The sequence below is a fragment of the Artibeus jamaicensis genome, unplaced genomic scaffold (assembly GCF_021234435.1).
Source record: "Artibeus jamaicensis isolate MK-2021 breed Jamaican fruit bat unplaced genomic scaffold, CSHL_Jam_final contig_1015, whole genome shotgun sequence".
Lineage (NCBI taxonomy): Eukaryota > Metazoa > Chordata > Mammalia > Chiroptera > Phyllostomidae > Artibeus > Artibeus jamaicensis.
Window position 1 is genome coordinate 18,328,470 of NW_026521194.1, and position 16,076 is coordinate 18,344,545.

The window sequence follows — 16,076 nt, forward strand, 5'->3', positions numbered from 1 at the left end:
CCAGAAGTAACGGCTCCGGGAACTGACAAGGGCGGTTTTGTGGTGCCGACCCACAAGCGGGCCTGGTAACAATTACATGCGATGCGGAGGAAGCATTTTCAGCTCTGGGCCAGAACAGGCCCTGGAGGGTGATTTCAGCCCTTTTTTTTTTCTTTTTAAAGAAAGAAAGAAAAATCAAAACCCCCAAACACTTAATTCCACACACACCACAAATTTGATTTATTATTTCATTATACACCGAGTGGAAAATCTGCATCGGAGGATCCACCGGCTCTGACCTCAGAGTTTCGACAAAGAGCGCTTTGTGCTGAGTGGGCGGCTGTGTTTTTTCCATGCTTTCTGCCCACTGTCCCTCCTGCCTGGCCACCACCACCAGAGTGTGCTGCTGCTTTGTCCAGCGGGAACCAGCCCTTGGAAAGGCCGCTGGCTGCCGGGGAGCAGCACCCCCACCCCCACTCTTCCCAACAGTGCCTGCGTACCTGGCTGGGGAGACAGCTGCCCCGTGCCAGGAGGAGAGGGGCAGTCTTCAAAGGCAGAAAAGCGGGGTGATGACATTTGAAGAATGGCATATATTTGGGAGTGCAGTTCTTCAATCCCCAGGAGGGGGTCCTGGGAAATGGGGGGGGGTTGCTTAATACCACCGTAGATCAGAGGACGAGAAGACACAAGAGGCCTGGAAATATTCAGAAGCCACTTGGAGAGGTGCACCCCTCTTACCATCAATCACGATTTAATACCGCCATCTGCATGGAGCAGCATGGGCCCGTGAATTATGTATTAGGGCTCAGCAGCCACCTTACAGGATGGGTCTCTCTCCTGTGTTCACTCTTTGAGGGAAAGGGTCATGCATTTTTTAACTCTACAGGTGCACTTTACTATTCTCCCTGCCTGTTGGCATCACCGTCTTCCAGAACTCTGCTTTCGATTACGAGGCTGACAGGCTTTAAATGCATAAAATATGGGCAGCTGCACAGAGGTGGTTGGGACACACACATCCGCACAAGTAGCCTTTCAGGCATCACGCCTCCAAGAGCTCAAACGGTGCCCTGCTGAACTGCCCAGAATTGAATAGCTTCAGGTTCCACTTCCTACTGGGTGGAAAACAAAAGCAGGCCATTTCCTCTGACTCAAGAGACATCATCTCCTAATGACCCCACACCCTCCCCAGCCCAGGAGGACAACAGGCCCAGGCCTCCTGCCCAGATGAAGATGAGGCCAGAGGTGAGGCCTGGTGCCACCGCTTCCTCCGCGGCCAGTCCCTGCAGGCCTTCCAGGTGCCCACACCACTCACCTGAGCTGGGCACCTAACATCTTTCAACAACTCCAACTGTGGCCCTTTGGTCCTGGCTCAGGCTGGTGAACTAGAGCGGCCGTCTGAGAAGGCAGAGGTTTGGGGACTTGGATCTCCAGCTCTGTGACCCAGCTAACAGGGGAGGACATTTTCTACTGAACTTTTTTCTACAGAAAGAAGAACTTCGCCCCCTCAATTCCCCTGTTGCACCAAGTTTAAGTTTCCAGCAATTAGAGCAGGCACACACAGTCAGCAGGAAAGGCAGGACACGTCCGCCTAAGAGGGTTTCATTTCTGATCCACGCCGGGAGTTCTCACTTCCCCACCGAAGAACAAGTCCCAACTGTGTATGTCCCATGGCTGACTCTGCCTTTCCTGCTGCTAAAGACTCAGACTCAAATGAAAAGGAGCAAGTAACCCATTCCTTTCTTCTGTCTTTCCTTTATCTGGAGAAAATCAAGGCACTCATTAAAATATTTGAGAACTCATTAAAACATCTGCTCTGCTTGTGTGTAGTTACCCTTTCCAATATCCACACATTTATAAACTCACACTCAGAAACACACACAGAGGTACCACACATATTAGAAACGAACACTTTTGTCCTGTACACACTTTGACACCCGCTCATAAAACATCACGTATCATTTCCACAGACACAGATCCATCAAGATAAATGCTAGTATTTCCATCTCTGTGTTTCTTGGAGAAAACCAAATTCTTGAAATACATCAGTAAAAATTGTAAAGAAAACACACATTCCCTTTATGCTTACTCTTGACCATTGATCTTTCATTTCCAGGTTTGCCCCCCCTTCTAATTCCTAAAATACAATCATGTGCTCTAGAGAAATGCCCTGGGCTTTCTTCTGAGGAGCTATTCCATCCAGCCCTTTGGAGGCCTTCACTGTGTTCCCAAAGGGAGACCATGAACACTCTTCTTGCTCTCCTCACAAGCCCAGGCAAAAGAGGGCTGAACTCAAGGGCAGACCCCTGTAGGCCGATATGCATACACAGAAGGGTGGTTGACCAGGTTGAAGTTTGAGCTACTGAGCCTGTTTGGTGAGTTGACAAAGGACTTCTTTCTCCAAATATTTTGTGAACACCTTTCACCTGTGGTGAATTTACTTCCCAAGGAGGAGCAGGCAAACTCAGACCTGAACTGTTCAGAGAAGTTTTCTGCTACATCTGAGATGGGCCAGGTTAGGGCAGATAAAGACCTCAGAGGCCCGAGGGTGGAAGGGTTGAAGGAGCACCTCTAGACAACAGTATGGTGGTTACCACAGGGGGAGGGGGTTGGGAAGAGGATGAAGAGGGTAAAGGGGTTCAAATACATGGACACAGAAGGAGACTAGACTTTGGGCGGTGAGCACGCAATACAATATAAAAGCGATGTATTATAAAACTGCACACCTGAAAAGTACATGTTTTTTAACCAATGGTACCCCAAATTCATTTAATTTCAAAAAGTAATTTGAAACAAAGGGAATATTATGTCACAAAGGTCTGATTCTCCCCACCCCCACAATGACCACTTACGTGTTTTTATTTGATAAATAAAATGTTAATTATTTATTTATTTTTTAGAGAGAGGGGAAGCGAGGGAGAGAGAAAAAGGGAGAGAGAGATCGATTGGTTGCTTCTCATATCCAACCAGCTCCCCCACTGCCACCTGTAACAGAAGTTTGTGCCCTGACTGGGAATCAACCTAGAAACCTTTTGCTTTGCTGGACGTAGCCCAACCCAGGGAGCCACACCGGCCTGAGTGAAATGTCAGGTTATTTCTGACATTTTCCTCCTTCTCTCTGCCTGCGCTCCTCCCTCCCTCCCTCGCTCCCTGAGGTGTCCTGCTTTACTGGGGGCCTGGGCACCATCCGATGCACCTTGGGGTAACCGGTCCCGTCCCTCCCACAGAGCCCAGTTTCAGACAACTCACTGGTTCCTAGTAATGTCTGTTTTTTAGAAAGGATTGAGGAGAAACTCTTTTAAAAAATCTGGTCTGCCTTCTAAGGAAAGTCAACTGGAGTTGTTTTATAGGCACACTGCATGGCTACAACTTGGCAAAAATAGTTAAAAACTGAAGCCTGACTATAGTGAGGACTTTGAAATGATTGGAATCACAACAGCCAGAGATGCCAGGCGACACCAGGCGACACCAGGCCACAGCCTGCTGGCAATTCCCACAGTAAAAGAACAATCAGATCACTTGGTTTAGCTGAGCGGGAGGAACAAGTCCTTGGCAAAAACAGGGGACTTTGGGACTGGCTGGATGTGAGGTCGCAGAGTCAGGGTGTTGTTAAAGGTGGGTCTGGGTTAAGGGGACCAGGTTGGCAGGAAGGGGTGGGAGCTGACAATAACAAGAAGAGAGACCAAACTCAATGAGTGCATTGAATTAAGTGTGTAATTTTCAAATTCTTTTTAGAAGTGTTTGTTTGTTTTTCCCTTGAACGCAACTCTGCCCTGAACTCCAAAGTACAAGGCAGCTAAAAGTGAAGCTGTTTCTGGGCTCTGGGACGCGGGGTGGCCAGAACTGGCGGGGAGCCCACTCGGAGTCCCTCCCCTCATCCCTGATGGGCCTTCTCTCCGAGAACATCAGCCCTTCCTGGAAGAGAGTTTGAAACCCTCAGAACCAGTCACCGCGTCCTGTGTTACTTCAAAATGCCACGGCAAAGAGAGAATTAAAGGATTTGAATGCATCTATTTCTTACACACACCTCAGAGCACCTGGTGGAGAAAAGCAGTACATCACATACTCATTAAAATAATATACCTTATTTACTTCATAATTTATCCTTTATCCACAGTATAATCCCATCCTGTCCCTATTTCCACAGCATTGTTTTCATGTAATTATTAGGAGCTGAGGCAAAGAAGATTTCTTTTTTTTTTATTAATTTTATTTAGTTATTTTTCAAGTACAGTTTTTTTGTCTATTAGAAGATTTCTTCTACTAACAAGAGAACTTGTCACCTTGCCACTTTGCCAGTAAGGATGCTTGCACAGAGTATGATCGTACCACTAGCAAGCTGTGTGACCTTAGCTAAGTTAGTAACTACTCTGAGCCTTTGTGCTGTCATCCATCAACTGTAGAGAGTGAGTCTAACTCTCTCTAGAGTCTCGAGTCTAGAGTCTCTAGACTCTAACACCCTAGTGAGAGTGACCTCACTAGAGAGGAGGTCGGTTTCAGCTCTAAAATTCAAAATCTGTTTAATGAGGTGGGGAATCTTATAACCCATAGATGAAGCAAAACAGTGAAGGTTCTCCACCCTCCTAGACAGCCAGATTATTTATTCAAGGAGTTACACCTGTTTCATGTGCTTTAGGTAAGCCTAAAACAAAACTGCGGGACTCCTCAGAGGTACACGTCTGTCTTACATTATGGAGAGTTCAAATGTCTCTTTTAATCGCAGTAGCTCTATTGACGTTTCTTAACTGAGTTGGTGGCTGCGTATGTATAAATATTATGGATACACAGTTCTGTGTGCGAGCCTGTCAACAACCGTAATGCATAACAAGACCAAAAAGAGTGTCTTAAAATCCCTCGCCCAAGTCATCAAAGTCCTCTGCTCGGGGCTCTAACCAAATTTTGCTCACTTACCCTGGATAAACTGCGTTTTAAGAGTTTTTTTCTGTGGGCTGAGGCTGGATTTTGTTTTATTCAAAGCGACTTCAGTCTGTCACAAGACAGTCTCATAAAATCTGTATCTTGGCTTAAGCTGGGAAGAAATGAGCCAATCCATCAGCCCAGGAATGCGGCTGTTTGACCACTTCCTAAGGCAACTGGGAAGGGATGCAATCTATTCAATTTATGGGGCTGGGTGGCAGTGAGCGATGCACTCCTGAAGGCACAGCAAATGGAAAGCCTTGTGAACTTCTGCAGTGATAAAGTTCAAAATCTGAATAAAAATATCTCAGGGAGGGCAGAAAGGAGAGGATCTGAGAGCGGGGGAGGAGGCCAGCCCAGGAGTGTGCAGAAAGAACAGGACACGGCAAAGCCTCCTCTTCTAGTAGAACGAACACCTCCAGTGATTCCCCAAGGTGAGAGCTGGGTGCTGGGTCTGGAAGCCGGGCTTTGGAAAGTCTCTTCCCCTCAATTTGGCTTCTGAAAATGAACCTTTGCTTAATCGTTAAAATGTATGTTTGATGTGATTACTTCCCTGACCTCAAATCATGCCACCTGTGGTAACCTTGTTATATGTCATCTTATATCATAAACAAATGCAATTCCAATAGGGCAGCCAATATAATATCATTACTTTGTATTTATGTCCACTCTTTTCCAGCCTTCATTGTAAATGCAATTTTGATGCCATTGATGAGAGATGTGGGATTACAACTCCTGACCATTTCAACAGACATTTGGGGAAGGAAATCGAAGGAGAATAATTTTGAGGTCTCTCCAAAAACCAAAGGAGGAAAAAAATGTAATATAATATTTTTTTTCATTTATTCTGATTAACTGGAGCCTTATGTTGAAACATCAATGGCTCCCCATTGGTTAGGAAATGAAACCTAACCTCCCTGGCCTAGCAACTTGGGCCTTGCATTTAGCTCGAGCTACTATTTCCAACCTTATTAGCAGTTATTTCCCCCCATACATTCTAAAACTGCAGCTTCTGAGTGTTTGCCTCAAACAGCCCAGTGGCTAGTTCTCTGCTCCCACCCTCCCCTTACGCTGTGGTATTACCTTCCCAGCTCCAGGTCCCACCCCTTCCCTCAGTAGTCTGGGCTCAGATGCTCCCTCGCCAGCCACACCAAGGGCACCCTTCCCCTCTCCCCACGTCAGACCTGGGAGACCGGAGCTCTTCCACGTATCTGAAGGCAGTGATGGTCAACCTTTTACACATAGACCAGTACATAGACTAATTACTAAAATACTTGCAGCACACCCAAAAATATGTTTTTTGCCTATGTGATAAAAATGTAGGTATAATTTTGATTAATTCACACTGGATGATTATTGTTGTGTTGGATGTTGTCATTTTTTTTATTTGGCCATCTAAGGGAAAAGAAGAGGACAGTGCCCCTGACCACATAGTTGGGTATCGCATGTTTTAAAAATTCTTGCGGCAGGCCAGTGAAATTCGCTGCTCCAAGTTGTGTGAGAGCCCAGGACAGACTTATCTGTTCTGCTGGACCACCACGACTTGAGCGCATGGCCCCCTTCCGATTCATCTTTGGTGAACCTTATAGGATCAAACCCAGAGCCTTTCCCAACCATCAGTCTTCTTGAGGTTTGATGAGTTAATAAGTTACTAATTGCCTAAAGTAACACCAAAAGTATTGGTAGGTATCGCAAATGCTAAGAAAGCCTTCTTGCAAATTGTTCTGCTTCTCCAGCTACAACCTGTCTTTCTAGCCCACAGCCGCTGTTAAGTGGGAATTTTCTTTAGTGATAAACTGAGTGTTTAAATGACTTGCTTGGGGTAACAACACCTCGTCATAAGTCAGGGTGGAGTTAGTGTAAACTGTGTCTCTGAAGACACCCTGATCTCAGATAATAAGTTCAAACGACGCTTACATTTTAATTCTAATAATGGTAAAAATAACTCGTCAGAGGGTTTTCCTGCCCCCTCACTCCAGACCCCCACCGTCCCTCCCAAAGGCAAGTTCTAGATACCTGTTGTCAGGACATCAGGAAGATGCAAACTACTACGTCACCACTGAACTTGGGCTGGTAGAGGATTGTCTCTTGCTGGGTTTTAGTTCATTTCTTTGTACCCACCCCCCTAACGTTGCCACCTCCCTCCCAGTGCCTTTTGGGCACATCTGTTTTATTTTTCTCCTTTTTCAAAACAATTATTGTTACCACTCAGTCCAGTAATTTGCAATTCCCTTTATCTTTTTCACTGACAGACCATCCAGAGCCCTGGTTATCATGGGATCTTTGGAGGCAGCGAGCAGGGTCACCCTGGGCGTGTGCATTAAGCGGGCCAGCGGCCCCGGCCATTGCACACTACAGGGAGAGCTCTCCTTTTGTTAGTCCCAGGCCCCCTCCCTTTTTTCTGGATTAGATCATGACTCTTTTATGAAGACCCAGAGGGAAATGGGATTATTAAGAGTCTTGCTGGGTAAAAGCTATTTTGTCTTTATGATGACTTTTTTGAGTTCAGCTGCTGAGGGGCCTTAATGCCAGGGTAGAAGTTACTGCACATTCAGGGTGGAGGAGGGGGGGCACCTTCAACACTGTGATCCCTGCCGAGCACCCCTTTCCTGATGAAGGGCAGAAGATAAGAAGAGGAAAAAAGGGAGAGAGACTTAAAACAATCAGTAGAGGCAAGAACACAAAGTGGAAGAACAAGAAGAGAAAAATAGGCAGAGAAGTAGATGGAAGATGAGAACCCAGCGGAGAACAGCTTTCTTTGAAGAAGAACAGAGTGCTGAGGCTAATCCGAAGCTTATAAAACACAGGCAGAGGTTTCGTGGGGTAAGAGCTGAGAAGGAATAATTATCTACCCATTAAAAAAAACCTCATAAAAATAACATGAACTTACCACAATGGGTACAGTGTGTTTTCTGTAATACAGTTAACCCCACTGAAGCTGTTTGCTTTTTTCAAGATTTTGTTTATTTTGAGAGAAAGGAGAAGGGAGGATATCAATATCAACGTGAGACAGAAACATCAATCAGTCACCTCTAGTATGCGTCCCAACCAGGGACCAAACTCATAACCTAGGTATGTGCCCTGACAGGGAATTGAACCGGTGACCTTTCGCTTTGTGAAATGATGCCCAACCCACTGAGCCACACCAGTGTGGGCCGAAGCCGTTTTAAAGAGGAAATAACTTCAGAATCGTTAGATAATAGTACCTGTGAGGCAGGCTATACTATTATCCAACACATCTTACAGACCAGGAAGCTGGGGCACAGAGAGATCAAGATTCTGGATCACAGACTTGGCAGGTGGCTGGGCTGAATTTTAAACCCAGGCGGTCTGTCCCCGGTGCTTCAGAAGCCGGAAAGCCCAATGCAGTTCTCCCCCAAACGTCCACATGACAAACTTATTTAGTGGCATTTAGGGAAAGACAAACGTTTTGCCTGTGTGAAACTCCCTTTTCTCTTCCTGTGCCAGTCGTCTGTCTGTGTGGACGGACAATGGGAGACCGTGTTCAGGGCTGGGGTGTGAGCGGCTGGAAGCACTTAACACCTTCTCCATTCCCGGCTCCCCCAGGCCTCTGCTCCTTGTCCTCCTGGCCCTTTCCTGTGCACTGGAAACCAGGGTGTGTGTTTGGGGCGTGTGGAGAGTACATAGGATGCTCAGGCCTGAAACTGTGTGTCAAAACATGGGAGGGATTTTTGTTGGAAACTCCCCCTGTTCTCCTTTCTTCTCAACCTTACTCTTCATCTATGTCAAATACCACGTTGTTATTGTTCTACTGGATAAGAACAGCATTTTCAGAAATGGGGGATTTATTTTTATAGCACAGCTGGTCTGCCAAAGGTCACATAATTTGGCAACGTGCCCAGTGGTTAAAAATTAATTTCTCCTTATTAATACAACCAAGGTCCCATAGGATCAGAGCTCAGCCTTATCTAAACTTGACAGTTTCCTAAACCTTTAGAAGATGCTTTCTCCTAGAGGGCCAGCCCCGCTGCAAGGAACCACCCCACCGAATCCTGAATCCTGTTATGTATCGTAAGGAAACCATTAAGCCCTCAGCCACTTCTCATCAAGGTAGATGGAGCATTGAAAAATGCTGTAGGCTCTCCAGTGCAAACTCCCCCAGGATCTTCCAGGAATGGGTTAATTTTCTTTTTTTAAGTGACGTCCTTACCTGGAAGGAACAGTACAAAGACTTACGTTCTGGGGCTCAAACACATGTCTGCCACCCCAGGAGGGTGACTCAAAGACTGTCCAGTGGCAAATGATGGTCAGATGACATGATAATCACATATGTTAATGACATTAAAACTATTTCTCAGACGTCACTTTTCAAGTCCTTTCTTGTCAGTGTAAGAAATTAAAATGGTGTTTTGCTTCTGCTCCATCCTTTAAGAACGGGATATCACATCTTTATTTCCTAAAGTCTTTCCAAACTGGACTTCTGCGGAATACATTCTGAAAACTCTTTACCCATGAAGCGAGCTCTGAATTCTGCCATTCGGAATTGTCCCACACTTAGATTATCCAAGGTCAGCTCATTCTCTTGATTGCCTTAATGAGCAGCTGAGTAAAAACACCAGGTAGATTACCCAGAATTATCTAACTCCCTGCCTTCACCAGGCCCAATGTTATTTGCATTCATGCCTCTCAATTCAATGCATATGAACTGGCATTTGGGCTCCTAGCTTCTTCTACACCGTGAAGATAGGATCGGACCTTTCACTGCCCCAGTGCGGACTTTACATTCAATGGCAGGGGTTGAAAGCCATTTGGTAGACAGCAGGAGTCCTGTCTGGATAGCCTGGGGTTCCAGTCACTTCCAACCTTTCATTTTGCCAGTCAGGGCTCTGCAGTGTAATCTGAGGGCTCCACAGAATGACAAAAAGTCCAAACCCGCGGTGCTGCCTGGGCATTCACAGCCCTACCAGGCTCATCCAGGACAAGAAGGGGCTTGCCCCAAAGCCCTGGCAGGAGCCCTCTTCTGCCCGCTGGTCTGCACTGTGTGCCCTGTTGGCAACAGGCAACAGTTTCACTACCTCCGGGGCTGTTTACCGGGTAAAGTTCACGGGGCACCTATGGAGTGTGGGCATGGAATCAGTCCCCAGAGCCTAGAGCAGGCTGTCTGGGCAGAATCTAGAAGTGGACAGTTTTGTTGCAAATTATTATGCTTGCTCATAATTATCCTGCCTGCCTGGTGGGGCGGGGGGGGGGGCGCGGGCTAAAACAGAACCCTCTTCAAACCCTCATCCAGAGCCTAGACCGTCACTGCCTCTCTTTCAGGAGTTGTTTGAACTCAGACCTGTCTCCCACAGCCAATTTACACCTCTTATCTGATCATTTCAGATGGAAGGTTGAATGGAAGGTCTGTCCCGCATCTAGGCAATGGTGTTAAAACCCAAGAACCATCAAAGCTCTCTAGACAGAGGAGGGGTGTGTGGGGTAGGTTACAGGGTCTGGGCTCTTTTGGCTCCAAGCAGTGTGGACACTGGGGCTAGGAGTGGCCACTCTCTGAAGAAGCCCATTGTCAGGGACTGAATGATTTCCTGAGCGTAACCTAGTCCCCTGCAGACCATGATTAACTCCAGCAAAGGGGAGTTTTGTGGCCAGGCGCTGACAGGGAATGGCAAGCGCCAGGGGGCTCTCCTCTCCGTCTGAAACCGAAAGGACGGAGGGAGGTGGAGGGAGGGAGGCAGGCAGTGAGCACGTGCCAGTAAACCAGAGCCTGCATTCCCTCCCCTTCCAGACAAATTCAACCGGGGATGCAGAAGCAGCAACACGGACAGACGCATCGTACTGTCACGAGCGTAAGTTTTGATACCGCTTTTTCTATAACTCAGCGGGGCAACTGCTCTGCTGGCTGCCTGCTGAGCAGCCGGGCACCAAGGAATAGACCAGAGTCACACACAGTAATTACGCTGCCATTCACTCAGCTTTTATTACATGCAGGTTCACTCAAAGTAGAACACCAACATACATTAATATCCTACTCACACTCCAACAATCTAAGAGAATTATAACACATACACAGAATAATCAATGGAAATCATGAACCCAAGTCCAAGAGTCTCAGCCTGAAGGTCCACGGGACAGCACGGTGGGCAAGGGAGTCTTCAGCATCTTGCAAGGAAGGATCTCCAGAGCCAGATGGGCAGCAGGGCAGATGGAGTCCTCAGTCCAGCAGGGCAGGGCCTCTGGTGGCTGATGCCAGGGGAGAGCAGCGTGGTGTGGAGCAGCACCCTGGTGTGGAGCTCAGCGGTCTCAGCAGTGGTCTAGAGCCTGGTTCAGTTATACCTTGAAAGTGGTGGGCTCCACCCTTTTGGGTCTTTTGGTAACTGTCTTGGCACCCCTGATGGCAAACGGGGAATTTGCCCAGGAGCCTATCTGTGTGGGTGGTCCCGCTCTGCAGATGTGGCTACCCTGACCGCCTGTGCAGATACCCTAGGTGTGTCTCCTTGCCAGATGTGTCTGCTCTGACCTAGGCAGTTTCCCTCCTGACCCAAAGCGTCCTGGCTGACCGGCGGCCATCTTGGCCGACAGGGGTGACTCCACTCTATTGGACACACTTCGTGCCGTCTGGATGGGACCAGTGCCATTGTACTGGTCCTGCTCTCCGCCCGGTTGGATCCCCTCCGCTTGGCCGGGAGAGCTGATTCCCACCCTCACACCCCCTAGATTCCCAGGGGTTGACCGGCTTTCCCACCACCATCCCTCTCCAGCGCTGAAGTGCGAGCTCTGCCCCCTCCCTGCCCCCAGCAGCCAGGCGCGGGGACCTGGTGGGACTCGCTGCGGTGGTGCAGTTAGCTCAAGGCATAAGGTGGGGGCAGCCATTCAATCACTGCTCGCCTCTCCTCCATTAAATTGTGTCGATATTAAAAAGAAATCAATCAGTAAAAATGAAGCATTGGCCATGAATATTTCTTTTTCTCACGTGGAAAAGCAAAGAGCGAGGCGGCGGGGGGCGGGGAGGCTCGCCAGCTACTGCAGAGGTTTCTTCCAAGCAGGGAACTGCAGCCGCGACTTAACTTTCTGGCAATGGGCGGCCTCCAGGAAAAGCCGCAGGCTCCTCCCCGGTGGTGTCCTCAGTCTGGAGGAGGGGGACAGAGGCTGGAGGAGTTAAGAGTCTGCCAACTTTGCCCAGGCTTGAGCCTCGGTTTTGCTTTCACTGGGAATACTTTTGCCTAATAGAATGTTTATGGATTGCTCGGCTGTGTTTCTACTGCGTAGCCCAAACAAATCGATGCGGCTTTAGCGACGGCGCTGGGGGCTGGGGCGGGCTGGGGGCCACCAAGTCCTCACCACCACGTGGACGCCGGAGCCGCGTGCTCTTCACCTGTTTCGGCGCAGCGGCGGGCGCTCAGCGCGCGGCGCTACTAGAGGCGGTGCAAGTTGCGCGCATTTCCCGAGGCTCCAGCTGGCTTCTGTCCACCTCTCTCTCCGCCCTCGGCTCGGAAATCCCACCCCGGCTTCCCGCCACCCAGCTCAGCCGGAGCTCAGACCCCCAGCTCCGCTGGCCGCGGGCCTCAGCCTTTCAAAGACGGATCTGCTGGGGTGGAGGGAGGGTTGAAGCAGCGCGGAATAGAACGCGGGAAGGCAGAGAGGGAGCTCCTGGAAGGGCCCGGCCAGCGGGCCCCGAGTCCCCTAGCCCGGGCAGAAGGGAGGCAAGAAGGCGGCGGTGCTGCAGTCTGGCCGGGCAGCGTGTGGAGGAGCGGGGGAGCCTGGTGCGCGCCGCCCGCTAGTCCCAGAGGCCGCACGCCGCGGGGCTACTTGCTCAATTGCTCCCCCTCTTTCCCCTTCCACCCTCCTTTCTGCCTGACTCCTCGGAACGGGTTCCCGCCGTCGCTGCCGCGGGCTGGGCCCGGCCCCCTTTCGGCCGGCGCGCACCGGGTGAGTCAGAGGTCTGGCTGGGCCTCGCCCTTTGCCACCCGTCGCCAGCTGCCCGAGTGCCAGTGGGCTGCTCCGAAGGAAAGCGGGAGCAGCACGGGGCTTGCGATCGCCTTTTCGCCGGGCTGGAGAGTATCTATCCCTGGGTGGGTCCCAGCTCCGCGACCCACCAAAAGGGTGACTTGCCCTAGGCTCCGCGCCTCCGGGCTTCTCTAGGAGTGACGTAGCGAGGCTGCGGGGTGGGGGCGGGGGGCTCTGCGGAGAGAGCCGAGGCAGGTGGCGGAGGGGGAGTGGGTCCCCTTCGGTATCGCACACACACGTACACACTCCACACAGCGCTCGGGGACAGATGTGCGAACATCTGGGGTAGAAGACGTCCCCCGTCTTCACGACCCCTCCCGCTCTGCACAACACACAGATTCTGGAGTTGTGTGTACATGTATGTGAGTGCGTGCGTTTGCCGGCGTGTGCGCCAGTGTCTGCGCACTCATGAACCTGGGCCTACCAGAGACCGTGCCTGAATACATAATATACCGTGGGCATCCTCACCGCGCGCTCGCGAGCGAGGGCACACACACAGCGAATCACACAAACATACATAATTTATGCAGCCTTCAGGTCGGGCGGGAGGTAATTTCATTTCATTTCAAACTGGGAACTTAGAATTAAGGTGAGAGGGAATGGGGAGGCACAGGTGATCAATCTCCCCAAGTGGAGAGCAGTCATGGCAGAGAAGACACAGCAAACATGTGGGTTTGGACCGCCAGGGCAATCCTGAATTTCCTTCCCCCTCAAATGAAAACCCAAGTCTAAAGCGGGGTGTGTGTGAGGAGGCGAGAATCAGAGAACCAGGCACAAACTTCCCCTTTAGTCAAAACTGGCTCCCACTCGACCCACTGGCCGTTGTGGTGGGGGGAGGTGCCCACGAGGCTGCAGGGGTTAGCTCTACACTGCAGCTGTGGCCTTGGGAATGCTGCTGGGTAAGTAGCAGGAGGGTTTTTTCTCCCTTCTCTTTTCCTTCTTTCCTCCATAGATGGTTTCCTCATTCTCAGTCACCTGTAGCAGCTTCTGAGAGTTTTGTCAGATTCCAGACACTGTTCCCAGAGGGAAGAAAGGCTCTCCCTGGACAGTGGTGGAGGGAAGGAAGGACGAGCCCCACCAGATTCCCCGAAACCAGCACTCCCTGCTCAGAAGCTACCCCTGTGCCAGCCGCCTCTCCACACATGTACTCACACAAACACTGGTCCCCGACATCCTGGGCCTGCGGTGCTTCTCTCCGCACTCAGTCCACACACCCTTTTTGGCAGCAGTTGAGAACAAATTCCTCTCAAAAGTTTCTAACCACTTTGCAAGAGAGACCTTGGAGGACCACACAGTTGTTTTATCTAATAATTTTTTTAAAAAAAAACCCCATGATTTACTTCCCCAGAAAACACACGGATGCAGGAAAGAGAGCAGGGACGATTAACTGCCTTGGTTGCCAGCAGTGCCCAGCTCCAAGCTCCTAGCTCAGCCGAAAGCCAACTTGCTCCCGAGCCCTGTGATTTTGAGGCATATCCACACTTTCTGCAAAGAATCCACAGCATTGGAAAATCAAAACTAGACTCTTGCCTTTCCCAAGCCCTTCAGTTAACATTGCTCAATGTAGCTAAGTGGAGAGAATGCAAATGATTTATATTCCGCTGGCTAGGTTGGAGAAACTCAAGGGAGATGTGCTCTGCTTCAAGAAAGGGAAAAAAATTCCCCAAAACTGTAATGCAAAAAGGCTTTGTAGTATTTTTAAACCTTTGATTCAGTCCATATGTGACATCTGAACACCGCCCAATTCTGTCTATGTTTCAAAACACACACACACACACAACCCTAGCAGGAGAATAAAGTTGGGTTTTAGCAGCAGCGGTGGTGTACGGTAGGGAGGGCCGGCTGGGACCTCTCTTTAAATTATTCAGTATTGAGGAAGCCTCTTTCCTGTGCCATTCCTCGTGCCCCCACCCCCCTGCATTAGCAGTTACTTTGAAGGGCAACGCATGTTGAAATGAATAGAAAAAACTTTAAGGGGCTTACCTGCTTGGCCTCTCACTTTGAGTCCTGAAAAGTGGAGAGCTAAGAAAATCCAGGTGAGTGGAAACATATCCATTTTGGAGAAAGAGGCTCTCTCCAGAGCTGGATTTGTAGGTTTCTTGTATAATTATAAGTCTTTGTGTTTTCTCGGTCTTCTGTCTTCCTTATAGTGTCTTCTGCAGGGATTCCTGATGGCCAGTGTTTCCCTCCCGGGTTCTGGCCGCCCGCCTTCACCTTTATTCTTGCTGGATCCCCACCTCACCAGGAGGAGGGTCGCTCTTGAAATCAGCAAAGAGGGAGCAAACCGGGAAGAGAGGACGGGTTTCCTCTCTTAAAAACAAAACGGATCTATGTCCTCTCCAGTTCCTCAAAGTATCATTTCCTTTATCCTACAACATCAGGAATATTTCCCGAAAGCCTGGCGTAAAAAAAATTGTAATAAAAAAAGAAGCCAAGACTTGCCTTGGGCATCACACTGCCCCCGGGCAGCTGTGTGATCTCAGAGACGTAAACTGACACACAGTCCCAGGCACCCGGGACCCGTGCGAGGGCGGAGGCACCCACCGCCGAGCGGCCGGAGCAGGAGGCGGCTGGCCGGCTCTTGCCCTCTCCGAGTTCCCCTAGCGAGATCCTCCCCCAAGGGCTACACCCGCTTGGCCAGCCTCAGAAGGGGAGTCTGAAGAAGGAAGCCGCTGGCGCTGCTGCCGTGGCTGCTGCCGGTGCGGTGGAAGCCGCTCGGATCGCCTGGGAGTGAGCGAGCCCCTCTCCGAGTTCGCTCGCGCCCGCCTTCACCTCCACCTCGCCCAGCGCTCGGCCGAGTGTCTGAGCGTCTGAGGACGTGCTGGGGGCGGGCTGCGGGCTGCTGCCTCGCTCGCGTCCTCTGCTTCCCCTCCGGCTCCCCCCTGCCTTTTCAGGCCGAGCAGCATGTGGATGTCAGAGCCGCGGCAGAGCTATCCGATTACGCGCCGGCTCAGGGCCCGCCCCTTCTGTGTTCCTGATTAAAGAGGCAGCCGCGGAGACGCGCGGCGCAGAGCCGAGCGCCGCGGCACCCACCTCGGGCGGGGCGGCGGCGGTTTCCCCGGGGCCGCGGCCGGATCAAAGTTAAGGCAGCTCCCACCCAGCCGCCCCACTCCCACCCGAAACCTCCCGCCCAACCTAGGCTCCCCAGCTCCTGGCTCCGCGGAGCCGCCCGCGCGTAAATACTGCGGAGAATGAGCGCCCCCGGACACATCCAGGGCGCG

The 16,076-nt window shown here is 50.5% G+C and overlaps 1 protein-coding gene across 4 annotated transcripts in view; it reads right to left on the minus strand.

Annotated features, from left to right (window-relative positions):
- NRP2 (neuropilin 2) overlaps positions 1-15,764 on the minus strand; it is a 116,278-nt gene extending 100,514 nt beyond the window's left edge. For all 4 annotated transcript variants that reach the window (XM_053656886.1, XM_037166050.2, XM_053656914.1 and 1 more), the window contains exon 1: positions 14,839-15,764. In XM_053656886.1, coding sequence (XP_053512861.1) covers positions 14,839-14,911 — 73 coding nt within the window. In that variant the 5' untranslated portion in view covers positions 14,912-15,764. The remainder of the gene's footprint in view (positions 1-14,838) is intronic.
- Positions 15,765-16,076: the final 312 nt, after the last annotated feature.